This window comes from Littorina saxatilis, linkage group LG8 (genome assembly GCF_037325665.1).
Source record: "Littorina saxatilis isolate snail1 linkage group LG8, US_GU_Lsax_2.0, whole genome shotgun sequence".
Taxonomy (NCBI): Eukaryota; Metazoa; Mollusca; class Gastropoda; order Littorinimorpha; family Littorinidae; genus Littorina; species Littorina saxatilis.
The window spans coordinates 20785832-20809542 of record NC_090252.1 but is presented as its reverse complement, the minus strand read 5'-3'; the positions used below and the strand labels follow the sequence as shown (position 1 = coordinate 20809542).

At 41.7% G+C, this 23711-nt stretch overlaps 2 protein-coding genes across 2 annotated transcripts in view; one reads left to right on the top strand and one right to left on the bottom strand.

Moving 5' to 3' along the window:
- LOC138973018 (uncharacterized) overlaps positions 1-1719 on the bottom strand; it is an 8989-nt gene extending 7270 nt beyond the window's left edge. The window contains exon 1 of the mRNA XM_070345666.1: positions 1618-1719. The gene's annotated coding sequence lies outside the window, so the exon portion shown is untranslated. The remainder of the gene's footprint in view (positions 1-1617) is intronic.
- A 493-nt stretch (positions 1720-2212) lies between these two features.
- On the top strand, positions 2213-23109 carry LOC138973017 (uncharacterized). Its single transcript, XM_070345665.1, has 4 exons — positions 2213-2471; positions 11317-16215; positions 18845-19100; positions 19871-23109. The coding sequence occupies exons 2-4, from the start codon at positions 11339-11341 to the stop codon at positions 19952-19954; spliced, it is 5217 nt and encodes a 1738-aa protein (XP_070201766.1). The 5' UTR covers positions 2213-2471; positions 11317-11338; the 3' UTR covers positions 19955-23109.
- Positions 23110-23711: the final 602 nt, after the last annotated feature.

Here is a 23711-nt window from a genome sequence, read left to right as displayed (position 1 = left end):
CTGACATGGATTACAGGATCTTTTTCGTGCGCACTTGGTCTTGTGCTTGCGTGTACACACGGGGGTGTTCGGACACCGAGGAGAGTCTGCACACAAAGTTGACTCTGAGAAATAATCCCCTCGCCGAACGTGGGGACGAACTCACGCTTACAGCGGCCAACTGGATACAAATCCAGCGCGCTACCGACTGAGCTACATCCCCGCCCCTGATTTAGCTTTTTAAATTTGGTCAAGTGTTTAGTCATGTGACTTAAAAGAAGAATACACATGTACATAATACTGTCGCTAAAACAATCAATTAAGCAGACTGTGAAAGATCCAATACTTCCATCACTGATTTACTTCTAACAATTTACAACTTGATTCAGATTACAATCTTAAATTTTGTCACAGCCCAAGCCATCGTTTCATCTACACTTGCATTTCACACAGACAAATAAATAGAAAACACAACGCGTAACAATACAAGTTCAGAACTGAAGAAGCAAGTCGCCTCTGCACTAGAACCAGCAAAGAATGAGAGGGTGTACGTTCGTGCGTGTGGTATGTACATATTATGAGCGTGCAATGAAAAAGATGAAAGAGGTAAAAACTCACAAGCCTGTTCACGCAGTGAAAATCGGGTTTTCCCGTCGAGTACTTGCTCACGTGATGTCGTTCCTAAACTGAGCCTGAAGTCGACTTCGCGAAGTCTTTTTTATTTTCATCAAAACTGAGGTTTAAAGATAAGTGCTGTATAACCGTCTTGGATAAACACTCCGTGATAACTGAAATCACAGTCAACTGGCCCGCTTAATAATTGCAGTCGAGCTAGTTTCGTTTTCCACTGGAAAACCAAAAAGTCTATTTTTGGAAACGCGCCAACGTCTCCTTTGTCCGAGTGCGTTGACTCAGTGTGCACTGATGTGGGTCTGGGCCTGGTGCATCTCCTATGCACTAGTATAATCATGAAGTTTGCCGCGAAACCATACATACCCACACGCATGCACGCATGCACGCACGCACACACACGCACGCATGTACGCACGCCGCCGCACCGGCCCAGCACGACACACACACACACACACACACATACACTTCGTGACACACACACACACACACACACACACACACACACACACACACACACACACACACACACATACACTCACTTCGAGTCAAGCAAATCCTTCTACTTGTAAGCAGAGTTGGCAAAAAGCAGGAAGCAAAATTAAGTGACTGATATCTCGTAAGACAGTGTATGGCGTTTAGTGAAGAACAGCAGAGCGCGGCAATCCGTTTTTATAATCAAAATAGTCACGAGTCATAGGCTCAGTATAGAATTGCGGTAAGGCGGCATGGTTCTTATGACAAGATAATGATATATTGAGGTCGAACGAATGACGTCTCACAACGAGCATGCGTGGTCGTCTTTGGCGGTCAAGAAAGCCGCCGCGATCATTGCGCAGACGACACTTCGAATTCTAGACCGCCAATATTTTTTGTGCGCATCACGTAAATCGGCCGGAAACAAAGCAATTGGGAAACCTGGATAGCAAAGAGAAGTGGCACCTACCCAACAACAAGATTTAAGTAAACAGGCGACTTGTATTTTCATATATGAGAACGTTTACTCACCTTTGAACTTAAGTCAGAATACTGTCTTCTCAGCACAACTGACATCTACGGGATATTCAGCCGTGCGTCCCAGATTATTAAGATGGCCTACATCGACTGACCGCAATCCAAGTGCCTGCAATGCTTGGAGTAAGTTGAAGTGCCTGAAAATGGATGAATTCTGTTGCTTGGATGGGTTGCTTTTAAGTGGGGAGGCAGTAAAACATGCCATTGAGGTAAGATATGAATGAAAAAAAGGTAAAAGATTAAAACGACGGAGTGGAGAGCGCACTCTTTCGAGTAACCCATTGCCGGTGTGTATGTGCGCATGAATTAATGCGCGGTAGGGCATGGACCAAGGCGGGTCGAGGGACGATTCCACTGACTTGTATCAAATTAATTTTATTAGTGTTCAATATCTGTGGTTGTGTGTACAACGCAGTCGGCGGTTTACTGCGTTAGCTTCAGTCTGTAGCCCTTTAAGAATGAAACCCTGTCGAACTGACTGGTGGGCCAGCGCAGACTATTTATAGAACACACAGAATCGGGAATACCCGACGAACCCGGATACTTATATATTCTAGTAAAGAGTGCAACACGTAATCCTGCGCAGAAGTGATGTGTGGCGTCGCGTCAACACGCCAAGTCTGAGACTGTAGTCTACTATACAAGTCTCTGATGTCAAGTAAAATTGATGGATTAAATCGGCAGCTTGACGATGTCACTAGACACATGATATTCTGCAGTAAGAAGTTGTGAGATGTGCAGAGAAACAGATGTGCTCAGCTTTGAACAGATTCATTCAGTGTTTTCTGAGGAAATTGCGATGACAGCGAACGCTTGCCATCATCGACGGTCGGCACATTCATCGTAGTGTAAGTTTCTGAGAATACGGCATTGCTTGAAGTCTGAATTGGGCATGTGTCATGGTTTGTATGTGTGTGTGTGTTTTGTTGGTGTTTGTTGTGTGTGTGTGGGGGGGGGAGGGGGTGTATAATATAATATGCATGTGTGTGTGACGGTGTGTGTGTGTGTGTGTGTGTGTAAGTGTGGGTGTGTGTGTGAGCGAGCTTAACTGACTTCATGCAGTGTGTTTTGCTTGAATCAAACTGTTAACTGACTCGGATTGAGGTGTTTTGTTTCTCTTTTACTTTTGCAGTTTTTTTCCAGTGAGCTAAAAAGAATTGGGAGCCGTCTTTTCATTTATTTGTATAAAATTCGTTGATTAATTAGTCACTATTTTGTTCATCTATTTCACAAGAATGGCATCCTGTGAAGCAGTAGTAGTGGTAAAAGTACTATTCTTCGTTGCCGTTAGACTGGGTGGCCGAGTGGTAACGCACTTGCGCTCGGAAGCGAGAGGTTGCGAGTTCGACCCTGGGTCAGGGCGTTAGCAATTTTCTCCCCCCTTTCCTAACCTAGGTGGTGGGTTCAAGTGCTTGTCTTTCGGATGAGACGAAAAACCGAGGTCCCTTCGTGTACACTACATTTGGTGTGCACGTTAAAGATCCCACGATTGACAAAAGGGTCTTTCCTGGCAAAATTGTATAGGCATAGATAAAAAAAATGTCCATTAAATACCCGTGTGACTTGGAATAAAGGCCGTGAAAGGTGAATGCTCGCCCTAATAGGCTTGAGGTTTACTGGTCGATGTGAATGCGTGATATATATTGTGTAAATAAATTCCATCTCACACGGCATTAATTATTGTAAAGCGCATTGAGCATATATATGATTATGCGCTATAGCAAATGTCCATTATTATTAGTAGTAGTAGTAGTGGTTGCAGTAGTAGTAGTAGTACAGTGTATTAGTCGCACTAGTTGTAACTGCTGCTGGTTATCACAACATCCACTCATACGGTTTTACTGGTGTGCGCTATTTAGCAAAATGTGTATATATTGTACTTTTTAGTTGGGGTGGTGTAGCTAAATAGTGCCTTGGTCCAAAGAATTCGCGTAAAATGATAAATGCATGATGCAATCATTATTCAATTCATATGTGTCCGAACTTTTGTTGGTTGGTCGTGTGAGATTGTGCAAATCAGCATCTTCATCCTCATTTGCCTTCTTCCGTTTATTTATTAATTTCTTTGTTTATTTGTTTATTCATTCATTCCTCAATTAATGTTCTTAATTATTCATTCATTAAAATATATCTTTATATTTGTATTCATTTATATATTTCCTTATACATTTATTGATAAATATATTTATTCCTCAATTGGTTTGCTAATTTATTCATTCATCAATGTATGTGTATATGTGTGTAGTTGTTTACTTATGTATTTACTTACTTATGTTTGTATTTATTTGTTAATTTGTTTATCTACTTATTCATTTTATTTATTTATCTTTTGTTTTATTTGTTAACATATTCCTTAACTTACTTATTTATGTATTCATTTGTTAATTTGTTTGTATACTTATTCATTTACTAATTCTTCAAGCAGAGTGCGTTTATTAAATTTATTCATTTTATTTATTTATCTTTTGTTTTATTTGTTAACACATTCATTAACTTACTTATGTATGTATTCATTTGTTCATTTGTTTGTTTACTTATTCATTTATTAATTCTTCAAGCAGAGTGCGTTTATTTATTTATTCATTTTATTTATTTATCTATTGTTTTATTTGTTAAAATATTCATTAACTTACTTATTTGTGTATTCATTTGTTAATTTGTTTGTATACTTATTCATTTACTAATTCACTTATTCATTTGTCATACTGATGTAAATTAATCATGATCACCATCATTAGAAAATAGCAGTAGCAAAAGTTGTAGCAACAGTAGTAGTAACAGTAGCAGTAGTAGAAGCAGTAGTACGAGATAATAAAAGTCATAGATACAGCAGTATAGTAGTACACACTTGTCATGGCCCTAAATCAATTCTCTTCATGACTAAACAGCACACCGTTCCTTCATCTGAATGTGAAATGAATTTGACTCTTACTGATATTATACCATCTGTCAGGAAATTAAGACATCTTGGTTTGCTCTTTGCGTCAATTCAGGACTGATTTTTGTTGGGTTATTTTTGTTTGATAATTAATGATAGTTAATTAAAAACTCGACATAAAATGGCTGGTATAGTGACCTGGTTGTGCTTTTTCTCTCAGATTAGATCAACTTAGGGAGGGTATTATATGCACTCTTGCATCCTCATAATCCTTTTCCTCCTTTTCTCTCTCTATTTACTTCTACTTACTACTACTGCTACTAACTTTACCACTGCTGGGACTCTTAATTACAACTGTTGTTTTTGTTTTTGTTGTTGTTGTTGTTGTTGTTGTTGTTGTTGTTGTTGTTGTTGTTGTTGTTATACGGTCAAGCATGGGCATTACTGTTAAGATCATAGATTATTTTCAGAGGTTATGGAGTCAGATTTCATTACTAGCTGTTCTTATTGCTGCTTCCACGGTTTAATAACTCTTCTAGACCACAACTGTCTGCAGATCAACCCGGAGATTATGTTATTACTGAATTTTGAAGCAAAAATACTTTTACTGTGTTTTCAAGGAAGATTTCACATCTGTGTTTAGCTCTTACTGTGTTGTTATTGTCAGTGTTTGTTGTTCTTCTTAATAAGGGTGATGATGCGGATGATGTTGATGATTATGCCGTCAATGTTTCCGGATTCTACACCCCGAGACCTAGTTGCTTCATAATCATTAGAGTAAAGCAAATCAAGTATCGGCACTGGTACAAAAACAAAGAAACACATTGCAGTCATCGCGTGTTTCTCCGTAAGTGCCATAAATAGATCGGGCCCAGGCCGGTTTTTTTTTATTAATAGAATTGCGGTATTCCCGTGGAAAACGAAACCAGCTCGACTGACTACACGGCTTGTAAAATCAATATTGTAGCTTAAGCCACTGTGAATGTTGTTGTCTTTGGCTTATGAGGGTTTTACTAAGAATTTTGAACTTATGCATCGCGCAAATCTGACTAATGTGCAAGTACTAAACCTAAACTAAAACCATAACTTTAATTAAACCCAAACTTAACCTAAAATTAATACTACTGCTATGGCAACTACTGCTACTAATGAGGGGTTTTTTGCTGCTACAAATTACTGCTTTTTACATTTAGTCAAGTTTTGACTAAATGTTTTAACGTAGAGGGGGGAATCGAGACGAGGGTCGTGGTGTAGACATGTGTGTGTGTCTGTCTGTCTGTCTGTGTGTGTGTGTGTAGACGCGGCGATTCAGACTAAACTACTGGACCGATCTTTATGAAATTTGACATGAAAGTTCCTGGGTATGATATCCTCAGACGTTTTTTTCATTTGTCATATACGGCTTTTCGTGAAAGTTGAGGCGGCACTGTCACGCTCTCATTTTTCAACCAAATTGATTGAAATTTTGGTCAAGTAATCTCCGACGAAGCCCGATCTTCGGTATTGCATTTCAGCTTGGTGGCTTAAAAATTAATTAATGACTTTGGTCATTAAAAATCTGAAAATTGTAAAGAAATTATTTTTTTTATAAAACGATCCAAATTTACGTTCATCTTATTCTCCATCATTTTCTGATTCCAAAAACATATACATATGTTATATTTGGATTAAAACAAGCTCTGAAAATTAAAAATATAAAAATTATGATCAAAATTAAATTTTCGAAATCAATTTGAAAACACTTTCATCTTATTCCTTGTCGGTTCCTGATTCCAAAAACATATAGATATGATATGTTTGGATTGAAAACACGCTCATAAAGTTAAAACGAAGAGAGGTACAGAAAAGCGTGCTATCCTTCTCAGCGCAACTACTACCCCGCTCTTCTTGTCAATTTCACTGCCTTTGCCATGAGCGGTGGACTGACGATGCTACGAGTATACGGTCTTGCTGCGTTGCATTGCGTTCAGTTTCATTCTGTGAGTTCGATAGCTACTTGACTAAATGTTGTATTTTCGCCTTGCGCGACTTGTTTCACTTCAGATTCTTTGTTCATGTAACATGTGTTTGTGAATGATCTAGTCATCTGCATAATCTGTTAATCGTAACTGGTACCTCTTTGGTTGTAAAAACAATTTAATTGAAATTTAGATGGGGGACACTTTAATTTTAAAACAGATGAGGGAAATATTGGTTGTATAGACAGACGGAAGCCCTTTTTTCATTTCATATTGCTTGCAGTACCCTAAAGGACAGACTTAGACAACGGCATAATGGGATTTTAGATTTTCGGGTATTTGTGTACTTTGTTATGCAAACTAAATACACACAACACATTATAATAAATGAATGAAATCAGTACACAGTAAAATGATATCTAACTGCAAGTACACACATTTTGAACATGCAGTATTTTCAAAAATGTATGTACTTGCAGTTAGAACATGCAGAATAAGACGGGCGGAGTGGCCTAGTTGATAAGGTCGCGAGTTCAAATCCCGGCCGCGGCCACCTGGTGTGTTAAGGGTGGAGATTTTTCCGATCTCCCAGGTCAACGTATGTGCAGACCTGCTGGTTCGTTATCCCCCTTCGTGTGTACACGCAAGCAAAAGACCACGTGCGCACGGAAAAGATCCTGTAATCCATGTCAAAGTTGGGTGGGTTATAGAAACACGAAAATATCCAGCATGCTTCCCCCCCCTGAAAGCGGCATGTGACTGCCTAAATGGCGGGATAAAACAGTAATACATGTAAAAACCGACTCGTGCAAAAACATGAGTGAACGTGGGAGTTTTAGCCCATGAACGAAGAAGAAGAATAAGAACATGCAGAATGTTGTTTGTTTGTTTGCTTAACGCCCAGCCGACCACGAAGGGCCATATCAGGGCGGTGCTGTTATGACATATAACGTGCGCCACACACAAGACAGAAGTTGCAGCACAGGCTTCATGTCTCACCCAGTCACATTATTCTGACACCGGACCAACCAGTCCTAGCACTAACCCCATAATGCCAGACACCAGCCACTAGATTGCCAATTTTAAAGTCGTAGGTATGACCCGGCCGGGGTTCGAACTCCCGATCACGGGGCGGACGCCCCAACCGTGCCGGTACAGAATGATGATTTACTACTAGTAGTAATTAAATAGTATTACTTCAGTGTGTGAATGCTTTAGTTAACAAACAAAACCAACAACAGTTTTGAACGAGTTATTAATGCAGATGGTTGCTTCTTTTTGGGTTGATTGTGGAATAAATGCGACCCAACTATACATGGAGAATACAACATGGCTTGCTGTGTCGTACCAGATTTACACGAGTTGTTTTTTTAAATATTGAACTGCGAGCGAAAGCGAGCTGTTCACTATTTGAAAAAGCAACGAATGTAAATCCGGTACGAAACAGCAAGCCATGTAGTATTCTGTTTATCCTACATACTGTACTTACGTGTATTTTACTGAAAGGTTGGGGCTACTGTTACGCCTTTTTCAAGTCGTAATTCGACTCAGAAATTCTATAGTTACGGCATGACGTCATTTTACTGTCGTAACCGGCTCACTGCAGGCTTCGGTTACACCTTTTCCACGACTCGTAGAGTCACTCGGCCAGACTTTGATTACGGCGCGGCGTGATCCTACCCGAACATTCTCTAGTTACGACATGACGCCATTTTACTTGTATGTACTGGTGGTAGATTTTCCAGATATTCTCTCAGTGATTGAGGCTTATATGAGGCTCAGTGATTATAGATTTCACTGTTCCTTTAACGGGTTTATTCCGTATTTTTATCTGTACTAATGGTACAGGTGAATGTGGGGAGTGAAGTAGTTGTTTGTTCAACCCATCTCGTTATTTTGTTTCTCCAAACAAGGAATCATTTGTGTATGATTTGTGGTGGAATTTCCTCCATGGTGTGTACTAGGATGTACTGTACTGAATGTACTATGGGTTATATTTTTCCCGTATGTGTACTATGCGTACAGGTTAATTGGAGGGAAAATGTAGTGGTTGTTTGTTTGCATCACATGGTTTCGTCCTCCATTGATGCAGGCATAGTCCAACTCGCCAAACTGCAATGCTTCGTTGAAAGTCTTTCTGGGGGCTCGTTTGCGCTGCACCTGCAGGGTTCGCGACGACCGAACGTAGAGCTGGACGAACGCGTTCGTTTCAAAGTCCGAGATAACTTTTTGCAACCTGTCGAAGGACTCGAACGTACTTCCTTCTGTCAAAACTGCTTCGCTGTGAAGTCCGCTATCCATGACAAAAGTAAACCGGCTTGCATACGGGTAGAAACGCACAACCACTACTAATGAACTGTTGAACATGTCTATCCTCACTCGACCCACGCTTTAAAATGGCCGCCCAAACCGGATCAAACCGGAAGTAGAGCGCGGCCCTGGCGGGGACATGCTTTGTGGCGTAATCAAAGCAAAGAAGGGAAAAGTTACGGGCGGCGTAAGTGTAGCCACTGCGTTACTGAAAATGTCCTGCAGTCGAGGCAGCTAAATTGAAGACGCTTGTTTTGGAACCTCGATCTCCTCTATAGCCTCGTGCAATCTATTACGTCAAACAAAGAAACGTCAGTCTCAAAGTGTGGCGTGACGTGTTAGTTCTAAAGATTCATGGAGGGTAATTAGCGAGCGCAATTTTTGTTTCTATAATGACGTTTGTCTCAGTGACTTTGGCATCATAAGCAGTGAAAAAAACAGGTCCCTGCCAGACTTGCTTGACATGACCCCATTTACATGATATACACACGTGTGATTTGAACGATTATTATCTCACGGGTGTCTCTCTCACGTATGTGGGATAAAAACCTGTACAAGATAGCAGCTAAAATAACGTTAGACATGGTCAGTGGATTTCACTTACATCTAAATTAGAATTTTTGAAAAAGAGTGTGACTGTTTGCCTTTTCTCTTATTTAGTTTTCATTATTAAAAAATCAAATCAAATCAAATCAAATCAAATTAACTTTATTGTATCATCTTGAAAAATTACAGTAGTGGACAGACGAAACACTACAACATTATTAACATTTAAATACCTGTACTAACTAATACAATTATCCTTCACTAAACACATCATTGCATACACGCACTCTCACTAAAAAAAAAATTCATTACTCACAAATGAAATTCAATTCCTCTTAAAAAAACATTACATTATTTATTACTTTGTTTGTTGTGTCTGTCACAATAATTGAACACTTGCCTTCCTGAGATGAAAGAAACAACGCCTAACCAGTTCATTTAGCACCGGCACGGTTGGCCTAGTGGTAAGGCGTCCGCCCCGTGATCGGGAGGTCGTGGGTTCGAACCCCGGCCGGGTCATACCTAAGACTTTATAAAAAAAAAAACGCTCGCGCTGGACCCGAGTACTCTTCAGACTGGCTCGCTCCCCCAGTATGAAAGTTTTTTGTCTTGTGCACGTGGATTTAAAAAAAATATATATATATATATATTATTTATTTATTTTACACTATAAAAAAAATTATTAGAGTAAAATAAAACATTAAAACGTTTATAATAAACAATAGTAAACAAGAATTTAACCCCCCCCCCCCCAAAAAAAAAAAGTCCGCCCATACCGGGAATGGAACCCGGATCAGTCTGGCCATAGGCGGACGTGCCTACCACCAAGCCACCAACTCTAACAATTCTATCAGTGAAATTTAAGGTTATTGGGTGCTGGCAGGCTGTTCTATGAGGCTGGCTGTTGCCGTTTGAATTCGTCCTACGCCAAGTCGTTTTTGTGGTTTATTTCGCATTTAGGTCCCAGGTAACATTATTAAGTTTTAATACGATCAATCGGACCTATTATCAAGTTAGTGTATCAACTTTTGAACGAACTGCGAGCTGTTAAGTGGAGAAAGACACTGCACACACACACACACACACACACACACACAGACTCACACACACACAGACACACGATTAAAGTCTGCTGAGCCCAAGTACTAGCGTACTCGGGGATAAACAATAGTAAACAAGAATTTAATAAAAAAAAAAATTAAAAAAATAGATCGCCCATGCCGGGAATCGAACCCGGATCACTTTGGCCATAGGCGGACGTGCTTTCCACCAAGCCACCAACTGGCTGGCTGTTCTATTAGCCGAACAGCAGTTCTATCCCACCGCGAATTGCGCCCACCGCCAAGAGTCGTTTTTGTGGATTATTTCGCATTTAGGTCCCAGGTAACATTATGAAGTTTTAATACGATCAATCGGACCTATTATCAAGTTAGTGTATCAACTTTTGAACGAACTGCGCCCAGTAGTTTCCCAGCAATAAGCTGTTAAGTCGAGACAGACAGTCAGACAGACAGACAGACACACATTTAACGTCTGCTGAGCCCAAGTACTAGCGTACTCGGGGAAAATTGGCAATCTAGTGGCTGCTCCGCCTGGCGTCTGGCATTATGGGGTTAGTGCTAGGACTGGTTGGTCCGGTGTCAGAATAATGTGACTGGGTGAGACACGAAGCCTGTGCTGCGACTTCTGTCTTGTGTGTGGCGTACGTTAAATGTCAAAGCAGCACCGCCCTGATATGGCCCTTCGGGGTCGGCTGGGCGTTAAGCAAACATACAAACAAACAAACAAACAAACAAAGTTCATTTAGAGTTCATTAGCTCATTATTATTAAATTATGTGTGTCTGTCCACTTCAAAGAGTGAATGTTTTGTTTTGTCTTAAAATAAATGTTTCAAGTACTAGCCTATATTTCCCTTTATTCTTGGTTTTGAAAAGTTATAAGTGTATTTGGATTTTTTCATAATTACTTAACTTACTTTTTGCGTCTTTTTTTCAAAACAGGTGTGATAACACTCCTTGAAACATGGATCAACACAGCCGATCTTCCATTCTACCAAGCAGGCATGACACCAGCTTTGATGACGACGATGGCATCATTTTCATGGGGACAGAATTTCCTTCCATTCTGAGAACAGTGTGGTCAGATCCAATCATAAAACAGGAACCAGAGACTGTCGAGGAGGAGGATGATGACGTCATTTTCCAAGGAGTAGGCACACGTCCTGCTTTCATAGTATCTTCTGCACCAGTAACCAGAGACGTGAAGAACGTCTTGCCTCTGACTAGTGATTCTCACACAGCTACCAGCGCGAGCAGCTCTCTTTCATCAGAACAACGTAACACTTGTATTGCTGGTCCTTCTGCAACTTTGGCTGGCCGAGATGAAACTATCACTGAAGGTGAAGAGTCGCTTCCAAGAAGTGTTTGCCTGCCTTCAGGATCACGCCCCGCTACCTCAGAAGCTAAGTCCGGCGAAGCACTGTCTTCTGAAGAACTTGGTCAACCCTCCATAAGATGCACACAAGAGAACAACGTAATTTATGGTGACTCTATCGTCCTTGAGTTCAGTGAGGATGGCGAAAGTATTTCTCATTATAGTGCCGATATGGAAGGTTCTGAAGAAGCTGATGAGGAACTACAATCATCTGCAATGTATCAGCGTCCTGATAGACAAATACAGGATGGTACAGACAAGAGCGAGTCAACAGTCAACGAACAAGAAGAATCAAGTCAAAGTGGGAGCTCTGCCACAGCAGGTCGCAGCCAAGCCGAAGAAGCAGGCTCAAGTTCAGAAGAAGCGTTCAGTGGATTCACAATTAACAATGTGCGGTCTTTGAAAGTTGAAACTGAAGTATTCAGTCAGCAGATCACAACACAGGGGTCCGCGAGTGGCTTCAAGAAAGAAGCAGAGTCTCAGTTTTCGAGTTGTCATCAGCCTTCTGCAACTCAACAGACTTGCAGAATATCTGTTGACGTGCCACTGCCAGAACAGAAACCCAACACCTTTGTAACCGGAGCAGCACCAGCCAAGTCACTGAGGCAGTTATCGGCAGAGGGGTACTACCGCTGTGGTGGGTTTGGCGGCAGGTGCAGATTTCATTCCCTGATTCCTAATGATTTGGAGAAGCATCTGAGAGAGGACCATCCATACGACGACACGTGCACTTGTGTTCATTGTGGGAGTGCCGAAATGGGTCTGGGCAATTTCCTCCACCATCTTGAGCAGCATCTCTCCCTTCAGTCTCACGCACTGTACTGCTCTGACACATCCTGCGAATTCTCCTCCTATTCACCAGAAGAGGTGATAGGTCACATGGGGACCTGCCACCCAGCTCACAGAAATCACATCTGCTGGCTTTGCAATGACAAATTTAACTGCCTGCAGGAGTTTTCTAACCATATAAAACGAAACCTTGTAACCATCGCCAAATGTCCGCACTGCTCAGCGAAAGACGTGAATGAGAAAGCCATACTGTCACACTTGATGTCCATTCACCCTGACCATGGCCGCAGAGTTGACTTTCACAAAATCCTCCTCTGTCAGGACCGCAAGATGAACAGCTGGAACCAGCAGAACGTCCCAGGTGCTAACAACGACAGTCAAGGGCCTTCAGCCCACATGCTGGCCCAAGCAGTTCCAGCTGAACACATCAGCTTGGACAAGGTTAGTCACAGTGGTTTATTAAGGCAGCAGAATACCCATGTTGACAGAAAAGTAGGCAGAATCGCTCCCATCACTGGACTACAGACACATGCATTACCACCAGACGAAATGCCTCCGCTACAGAGACAAAGGCCAACTGTTGTCAACGAAGAGGTACAAAGGCCAGCTTTCTACAATTTTCTGCAGAGCAGGGACCCTTCATCTGACAGACCTGAAAATGCATTTAGGACTTGGGAAGAGAATCAACAGGAGGAAGAATCCTCTGGCAATCCTCAGCATGTCTTGACTGCTGCAGGTTGTCCTGAGACAACCAGTCTTCAGGAAGAAATGACAACCAATGATGATCTGCAACACTTTCTAGGTGTAGGAGGCAATGATCAGCGTGAAACTGGAGAAAGTTATCAATATGAATCAACCACAACTGACACTCAGCATTTCTTAGGGGATGAAGGCAGAAACCAACATGAAAACGCACAGCCTGAGAGTCATGAGCTCTACTTGGATGGGGCCAAGTTAGAACGGAACCTGGTAACCTCTGATTATCCCATCGAGGGTGCTACCGTGTCTCTTGAACAATCGTTCGGTGTCCAAAGCAGTCAGCAACATATGAACACTGGAGATACTAATGAAGCCACGACCACCAGTCTGCAGGAACTAGGAGTCGTGACAGACGCATGTGAAGAAGGCTTTAGACACATTCAAACAAGTGAACATTGCGACATGGACGGTGGAGAAAAGGTGACGGGTAGTTTGCAACTTGTCCAGGCTAGCACAAGTGGTACGAACCGCAGCCTGGAATCTGCAATGGATGGCCAGCTAAAAGCAGACAGTTTCTCTGCTGATCCTGATTTTAATAATGTCAAAAACGAATCCTCTCGGCGCAAAAAGGAGAGTGGTTCTGATCCTGATCAACAAAGAGCTGAAAACACAACAGGCGATGGCCCTGGAAGCAGTGTTAGTGAGACAGTCAAGGAATCTTGTGCACGGAACTCAACAGCAAACCACGGGCCACAAGCCGAACACGCTATCAGAAGAGAAAGAAAAGAACAAAAGAGTCCTCACAACGAACATCAAGTTGGTGGTGCGACTGAAGTAATGTCACCTATGAGAGACAGTCTTGTCGTCAAGTTTGAAAATGTACAAGACGAAGGACGGATTGACATTCAAACAGTTACCACTGAGTTGAAGTATTGGGTTAAGCGGACATTCAGGTGCCAGGATATAACCGAGTACTTTAATGCATTCGAAATTCTGTGCAATTACTGTAACTTTGGCTCCCGGACCGTGGAAGATCACATCCAGCATCTGTTCGCCTCCCATCCTGGCTCTTTTAAGGGGTTTGCTTGCTGCTCGTGTGACTTTGTCTCTGCTGACCCTGATTCAAAGTTCAACCACAAATGTCGACGATTGCGTTCTCTTCCTGAACAAGTCACCAAACCGATTCCAGTTCAGCCAACATCTCACAAGCAGAAAGCAGCACAGAAGAGTGCGTCTGCGAAGAACAGGTCCAAGCCAAAGCAGACTGCCAGAGCGAAGCCTTTAGTGCACTGCAACCTGTGTACAAAGGCAGGCACTTCCCACCCCAACATGCGGCTTCATGTCTACAGGGATCATTCTGAAGTGATGGTGTGCCCGCTGTGTCAGGAGAAGCCAGCCAACGACCGAGTTTTCTTTCTTCATTTTAGAGATGTGCACCCGGGTAAGCGTCGCCTCTTCTACACAGCGAAGGTCTCAAACTATCTGTCTGTGGACATCCTACCAACAACTCCGAAGCAGAGACGTAGGAGTGTTAATACTTTCAACAAGTCTGACAGACCTAAGGCAAAGCCCTCCATGAAAACTGGAGCTCTTGCACCGTCTACTTCACAGCCATCAAGCACAAAGAAGACATACAAATGTCCTTTGCGAGTATGTCGGCTGTGCCAGCACTCTGGCCATAGCTTGGCAAGGATGCGTTTGCACGTGTACACAGAACATAAGCAGAAGATGAAGTGCCCGAAGTGTGATGTCTACCCGATCAATGATAGAAACCTTTACCAACACCTCTCTGAGTCGCACGAGGAAAACAAAGATACGCTGTACAGAGAATGTAGGTCAGTGAAGTGGATCGGACTTGCCATAGTCAAAGCAGACGATCTAAAACAGCCAAAGAAGCGGAAATATACTAACAGTGCAGCGGAGGCTTTACGTGCTAAACATGCAAAAGTTGTCCACGAAAGACGTAGACACACAAATGGTAGGTTTAGAACTAAAATTACCAACAGGCATCGAAAAGTTGTTCCTCCAAGAACAAAAGCAAGACCTTCCAACGCAGGCGTTTCTGTAGCGGCTGATACAAGTTCAAGAGAACCCGAAGTTGCACCCGAGACTCAGCCTGCTGACGTTAATACTAGAGAGATGGAGTACAGGTGTCCTTACTGCAATTTTGTCTCAACAAACAAAATTAGTTGCTTCGCACATCTGTGCTGTCACTGTCATTACCGACGCTTCCAGTGCGAGTTCTGTTCGTTTCAAGCATACAGCAAGAACTCAGTCTTGGAGCACTGTCGTAAGAGCCACAGCGAAGATGCGGAATTTCGTGAAATTAAAAATGAAACACTTAAAGCTAGGGTTTGCAAACTCTTGAAGCAGGCGCATGTCCCTGTCGCAGCTCCCCAAACACTTAAGCGTCGACTTAACCGAGAGATAACGAGACATAAGCACAATACAAATCAGCATAAAATGCAAGAAAGAAGCCGAAGCTTACTGAGCCAATCCGTACAGATCAAGAAACGTAGCTCAATTTCGTCCAAGAGCACGTCTTCTACTGTGTCGCCCAAGGACCTCGACCTTGACAACAGGTTCATTTGCCCCTACTGCAAAGGGAAAAGAAAGACAAAAACCCAAGTACGAAATGAAATTCGATTCCATATTCATTACAAGCCATACTGCTGCCCATATTGTCCAACCTTTTCTTCCAGTTCCGATAACTATATCAGGAAACACATTCCCAAGGCACACCCCGGGAGAGCAGTGTTTGTGACAGTTGACCGAAACCAGAGCAAAGAGAAGAAACTGAAAAAGCTGTTCAAGAAGGCAGTTGCTCTTTCACAGTTGCCGAGCAGAACAAAGATATTGGGAGACGTCAAAAGCAAGTATCTGAAACATAAAAAAGATGATCAGCCATCAAAGCAAGGCCCGAAAAGCAAGTCTCAGAAACATTTCTGCAACGTCTGTCCGGCCAAAGGACCAAACGGGTGAGTGGTCAAGATTTGAAGTCTCTCTCTCTCTCTCTCTCTCTCTCTCTCTCTCTCTCTCTCTCTCTCTCTCTCTCTCTCTCTCTCTCTCTCTCTCTCTCTCTCTCTCTCTCTCTCTCTCTCTCTCTCTCTCTCTCTCTCTCTCTCTCTCTCTGTCTCTCTCTCTCCCTTCATTTATGTATAAAGTCGTCTATAAGGACGCCCCAACATATCTTATACCACTCTTCAAATCATCTCCGTCATATTATTCCAACACTCGAAATAACCTTGCCTTGTCAAGGCCCCGCATCGATTTGTTTAAAACTAGTTTTTCTTATTCTGGTGCGTTCCTTTGGAATTCACTACCTGTAAATATCAAGTCATGTCTGTCATTATCTTCTTTTAAAAGACAGCTCCGAAAGCACCTCTCTAACGACTAAGTCGGTGTACAATTTGTGCGAGTGTGTGTGAGGATGTGTGAAAGAGAAAGTGTATAGTATGCTTCCATTAACAAGCACACTTTTGAATTTTTTATTTTTATTTTGTTATACTTTTCCCTACATAATTTTGTTTTATTTGATTTTTTGTTTAAATGTTTTCATTCTTCATATTTGTTCTTTGTTTCATGTGTGTATTATAGTAGGGACTAGCTGTAAGAAAGGACCATATGGACCTAATGCTATCATCCCTCGGTAATAAAGTTTTCGAGTTCGAGTTCGAGTTCGAGTTCCCTCCCTCTCTCTCTCTCTCTCTCTCTCTCTCTCTCTCTCTCTCTCTCTCTCTCTCCATCCATCTCTCTCTCTCTCTCTCTTTCTCTCTCTCTCTCTCGCTCTCTCTCTGTCAGCCTTTCTCTCTGTCTCTCTCTCTGGTTTTCCTCTCTCTCTCTCTCTCTCTCTCTCTCTCTCTCTCTCTCTCTCTCTCTCTCTCTCTCTCTCTCTCTCTCTCTCTCTCTCCCTGTGGCCTAAGTACAATAAGCCATTCAGTGTTCAGTGTTCTCTCTCTCTCTCTCTCTCTCTCTCTCTCTCTCTCTCTCTCTCTCTCTCTTTTTATCTGCGTATGTTTGTGTGTGTGTGTGTGTGTTGTGTGTGTTTGTACGTGTATGTGAGTGTCTGTGTGCGTCTGTGTGTTTGTGTGTGTGTGTGTGTGTTTGTGTTTTTGTGCGTGTAGCCTATATTTGTGTGCGTGTGTGTGTGTGTCTGCGTGCGTGTGTTTGTATGTATATGTGTGTGTGAATAGAATAGAATAGAATAGAATAGAATAATCTTTATTGCCATGAAACACACAGTTTATAAGGCACGTAATTAATTAACAAAGAAACTGTAGTAAAAGCAAACATCACCGTTTTTTGAAACATTCGTAAACAAACTGTGCTAGCTGGGTTTGTAGTTTGGGTATTTGTAATATTTGGCTGGGAAGAGTGTATTGGCCTGAATAGGCTATGCTTGATATGAATTTTTCTCTAATGGAAGTATATTTGGTGCATTTATCCAACAAATGTATTTCATCCTCTATCACATTACATTTTTTGCATAATCTGTCATTTACTGGTGTATTTAAATGTCGACCCTTTTCAATTTCTAAATCGTGTGCACTTATTCTTAACTTTGTTAATGCTTTTCTGTGATCTAAATTTTTTACCTCATTGATATAAGATTGCACTTCGTATTTCCTCGAGTCTGTTACTTTTGCGTAGAATTTTAATTTTGAACTTCCTTCAGACTTTTTATTAATCCAGAATTTTATGAATTTGCATTCTAATTTCTCTTGTATGGCTTTTTGTAACTTTTTAGAATTAAATGTAGATTGATTTTGCCAGACATGATTAAATCCTAATTTATCTAATGCTTGTTTTATGAAATGTGACCATGAACTTTCCCGTGACGGATCTAATAGTGATAAATATGCTTGATATATGTAGGAGTCTTTTTTAGTCTCTAGTATATGAGCCCAATATTTTATGCATTGTGATAATATTCTCAATCCTATTGGAAACCGTCCTAGTTCTGCTAGCACTGGAATTTTCATACTTTTCTTATGCGTACCAAGAATGAATCTGCAAAATCTTATATGTGCACTTTCATGAGGGCATTCCTTGGAGATGCAACATTGAAAAAAGGCATCAATGTCGTCAAATATATGTGTATTTTTTATAATGTACGGAAACCATACTTCTGCGCCGTAACAAATAATTGGGGACACTAACAAGTCAAATAAATTTAAAATTGTTTTTGTTTGAACAAGACTATTTCTGAACGCTTTTCGAAGAGAGTAAGCTGCTTTGTTTCCTTGTTTGCTAAGATGCTCCTGGGCAATATTTAAATTTCCATTTTGGTTGAACACTATACCCAAATATTTATACTGGTCTGTTCTTTTGATAATACAATCTCCACATGTGTGTGTGTGTGTGTGTGTGTGTGTGTGTGTGTATGTATGTGTGTGTATCGTTGTGTCTGTTGTGTCTGTTTTGGTATGTCTGTGAGAGAGAAGAGAGAGAGAGAGAGAAAAAGAGAGAGAGAGAGAGAAACGAGAGAGAGAGAGAGAGAGAGAGAGAGAGAGAGAGAAAAAAGAGAGAAGAAGACAAAAGAGAGACAGAATAACAAAAAGGGAAACTAAACTACCTGTAAATTCTAATTAGTTCTCGTTATTTCAGGGAGACCATCCCTTTGCACTACATTGAGGACCATTGCTCAGGCAGAACCGCAGACCTTCCGCGACTTTCGAGCGATCGTCACATCAGCATTAACCTTCCATCGACATCAACATCCACCTCCAGTGATGAAAGATTCGGTTTTCCACTCTTACAACGTGGCCAGCCCTCAAGTAGTTACCATCCTCATTCAGCTTCTGCGATGACAGAGCCAGTGTTGCACACCCCGGACGTGGTGGACAGTCCACGACCACATCTGGTAATCATTTAGCTTATACGTTGGAAGCCCCCCCTTTTTTTTTCTTTTTTTTTTAAGGCACTGCGTGACGATTGCTCATTCATGATCAATATGTGCCTATACTAGCAGCCTCCCTACATTCATACACCAAAACGGCAACGACTGTGATATGGCGAGCATTGCATAATAGATGCTCGAGATAAGGTGATTATTTCAAATCTGCCTTCTGCACGTACATTTTGTTTTGTCCAATTTTTGGACGTATTTGTAACCCTGATCCTTGATTCCTTAAATCTCGTGTGGTACAGGAACAGCGCCACAAATTTCTACTTGTACTGTCTCACAGGTACCAAGTTTCGTTGGAAGCCCCCTTTTAAAGACACCCCCACCCTCTTCCCGTTTTAAGACGACCCCTCCTTCTCCACCTGTTTGTGACACCAGGTTTTTTTCTCCAGATGTTCTGCAATTAGCGTCTGGGAATTTACCCTCATTTTAACCTTCGCCCGTCCAGGTTATCGACTACACACGGAAGTCATCGTGGGGCCGTGCGGACCCATGCTTCTCATTTTCTTCGTTGAGAAACATGGGTCCGCACGGCTCCACGATGTTTGTAGTCTAACTATGACCTTTATTTTACATTGCTTCTCGCTGAAATGTTAGGACATAAGTGCTTTTTATGTGCCTGAGGCATTCTTAAAAGCTCATTAAAAAATTCCAACTAGTTTAAGAGATATTTGCAATTAAACACCGGCGAAGGTTAAGTAATATTCGGCTGTTTCTCTGTGTTACAGAGAAGATCTGAAGTCCCAAGCTGTGCGGGGAAAGCCACAAGCAGAAGACCTGCTCTTTACTGCTCCGGCGACAACGGGATCTAACTCTGTGGCTTCAAGCAATCTGTGTGGCCCAGGCCTGAGGTGCACGGAGCAACACTGGATGTCACCCAAATGGATTGTACACGGTCGTAGGATGGTATTGGTTGAAAATGGGATTTATTTTGATTTCCACCAATCAGACCCCGCAGCTTGTTCTCACCCAATCGGGTGCACCTAAGCCCAGGTTCTGACTGGGCATCCTTGGAGCGACCTTCAAGGACAAGAGCCAAAAAAAGCCGCTCTAAATGTTCCACAGCGACACCCCTTTGAGAGGCCTTTGGCGACCTTATAAGTATCTGCATCCGACAGTCCCTCAGTTGGGGGGGGGGGGGGGGGGCGGTAGCTCAGTTGGTAGAGCATTCGAATTCGGGCCGGCACGGACACGGGCCAACTTTATGTGCAGACCCAGAGACGGAAGCCATGTCCCACCCCCGTGTCACCACAATGGCACGTAAAAGACATCGGTCATTCTGCCATTAGTGCAGATAGCTGATACCACGCATACACTTGTGTATTTCGTCAAAAGCCATGAGGGCGTAAATCTCGATCATATAACCCATATCTTGTCCTTAAGAGGCGAAATATTTAGCCTGTAGGACATAAAGCATTCTCTCTTTCCTTTTCCCCCCACATTTGACCAGATGACGCAGCTCCTGTCGCACAAATGAGTGGCTGAAGAGATTGTGTAGAACCTGAATTGGTCCATATGTATGTCAACTTCATAGGCATTACCACTAAGCAAAATATCCAGAAACACATATCTAGCTTGACGGTGTTGCTTAATTAACAGCCATGTCCGATTGGTTTTACTAAATGATTGCTGTTGTCTTTTTTTGTCTAATCTGACTGCAGCATGTTTTCTCTAATTAGTTGTTAGCAGAGTGCGACAGCTTGTGCACTGGAAACAATAATTCAATGTGGAGCGATTTAACTGTGATTGATTTGTGTGCCAAGTGGACATTAGCTGTAACTTTGTAGCTTGTTTGTGGTGTTGTTTTAGTTCAAGTCAAAGTGTAGTTTGTATCTTTACATTTAGTCTAGTTTTGACTAAATGTTTTAACATAAATTGGGATTCGAGATGAGGCTTGTGGTGTGTGTGTGTGTGTGTGTGTGTGTGTGTGTGTGTGTGTGTGTGTGTGTGTGTGTGTGTGTGTGTGTGTGTGTATATAGATCAATTCCGAGGAAACTACTGTATCTTCTTGAAATTTTCCATAAACATTCTTCCATATGAAATCCCCAGACTGTTTTGTCGTTGTATCGATAAATGTCTTTAATGACGTCATAGCGGGCTTTTAGTGAAAGTATGAAGTCGTAGCGGGCTTTTAGTGAAAGTTGAGGCGGCACTGTCACGCCCTCATTTTTCGATTAATTGAAATGTTAATCACGCAAACTTCAGCAAAGTCCGGACTATGGAATTGCATTTCAGCTTGAAAGCTTAAAAATTAAATAATGAGTTTGCAACAATCTGAAAATTCTAATTAGATTAAAAATGTTAGTATTCCATCCAAAAATGATTCCATCTTATTCTGTACCATTTTCTGATTCCAAAAACATATAGATATGTTATGTTTGGATTACAAACAAGATCAAAAATTTAAAAAGGAATACAGAAAAGTGCACTTTTTTTTAGAGCGCTTTACGCTACTGTGCAATACTGACTTGTCACTTTATGCAATAAGCGGCAAGTGCAGTGCGGTCGTTTTCATTCTATGAGTTCGACTTATTGGCTAAATGTATTAATTTCGGCCGGGCGTTAAGCAAACAAACAAACAAACAAAACATACCGGGACCCACTGATCAAATCAGTATTCGGTGTGTGCTTGGACGAATGAGATGAACGACGTCATCCACATTCCAAATTTCATGTTGCATCAATCATGCGTGCATTTGTTGTTTTTGCTAGTTGTTGTTCTTGTTTGTTTATTTTTCACACATCATAATTCTTAACTCAATACTTATTGAATGCAATGATTATTGCATACAATGTAATTGCATAAGTTACACAAATCACTTTTTGGTTGGGAACACTGTAAATAATTTGTTTTATTTTATTTCATATGATGTAGGTTTGTTCTATTTAATGTTATTTCATAATAAGAAATGGAAACTGTATATCCGGTGTAACACGAAATTTTTACTCCACGGCAAATTTACTCCGGAGTAAATATTTCGTACGAAATTCTTACTCCGAGTACACTTTTTGTACGAGAAAAGAACTCCCCAAGGCACGAAAAAATTACTCCCTCCACGAAATTTGTACTCCCCATTTTTTTTACTTCCAGTAAAAATCTCGTACGCAAAAATGGGATGCCGGCGAAGGGATAATGCCAATAAGTGATCTCGCGCACACGAATGTCGCGCTACCCTCCTTCCACCCCTTCCACCACCAAGACTAACAGGGGACAAGGGAGTAAAAATGTCGTACACCTGGCATGGGAAGTTAAATTGCTCGTGTTGGGGTGAAGTAATTTATTCGTTATTTATTCGTCAGGGGAGTAACATTTTTGTACGAAATGTTTACTCGGAACTCACCTGTCTTGGGGAGTAATTTTCTCGTGCAATGGGGGAGTTCTTTTTTCGTAAAGGGAGTAACTTTTTCGTACGAAATGTTTGCTTTGGAGTAAAAATCTCGTGGGAGTAATTTTCTCGTGTTACACCGGTACCATCGAGGCAGCCAATTTTGTACATACTGCAAGTGTTTTCAATTTTGGAAATGCTTCTGTATTTTCGATTGTAGGCCTAAGGCCCAACTGTAAAATAATCTGGGTTTTAAAAAACATTGTACCTCTTACTTTAATACGCTTTCAATGTCAATAGTGTTTTTTTGTTAAGTGTAGGTAAAACAAATAGAGAGAATAAGATGCATGGATACTGAATCTTGGGTGTTGCTTATTTTCTTTTGATTATTAGTATTATTTCCGATTTGAAAGGATTTGATTTGCACAGGTGTAGCTTTACGCCAAATAGCTTGTACATTGTATTGTTTCCCACTTAATACTTTGTAGAGGAGTTCGAACTTGACTATATTTATCAGTTGGTCAGTGTTGTTTTTCTCTTTCAATGGGGATGGTAGCTCTTTGATTGATGTTCACATCTCCTGCTCTCAAGTCAGTCTTGTCGGCGTTTAAACATGTGGAATAAATTAAAGAGCAAATCCTGCCTGTGCTTATTTACATGTTTATATTTGCTTCTGTGAATGTGTGTGTGTGGTGGGGGTGTCTGTTTGTCTATATGTGTGCGTGTGTGTCTGGCTGTCTGCGTGTGTGTGTGTCACGGTGTGTGTCGTGTGTGTGTGTGCGTGTGTCAGTGTTTGTGTGTGTGTGTGTGTGTCAGTGTGCGTGGTTGTGTACCTATGTGTGTGTGTGTGTGTGTGAGTGATCGCACGCTCTCTTTCTTGCCTTTCTGAAAGGTGTGTGTGTGTGTGTGTGTGTGTGTGTGTGAATGCTCTCTCTCTCTCTCTCTCTCTCTTTCTCTCTCTCTCTCTCTCTCTCTCTCTCTCTCTCTCTCTCTCTCTCTCTCTCTGTGGCCTTAGTACAATAAGCCATTCAGTGTTCAGTGTTCTCTCTCTCTCTCTCTCTCTCTCTCTCTCTCTCTCTCTCCCCCTCTCTCTCTCTCTCTCTCTCTCTCTCTCTCTCTCTCTCTCTCTCTCTCTCTCTCTCTCTCTCTCTCTCTCTCTCTCTCTCTCTCTCTCTCTCTCTTGCCTTTCTGAAAGGTGTGTGTGTGTGTGTGTGTGTATGTGAGTGCGCCCGCCGGCGCACCT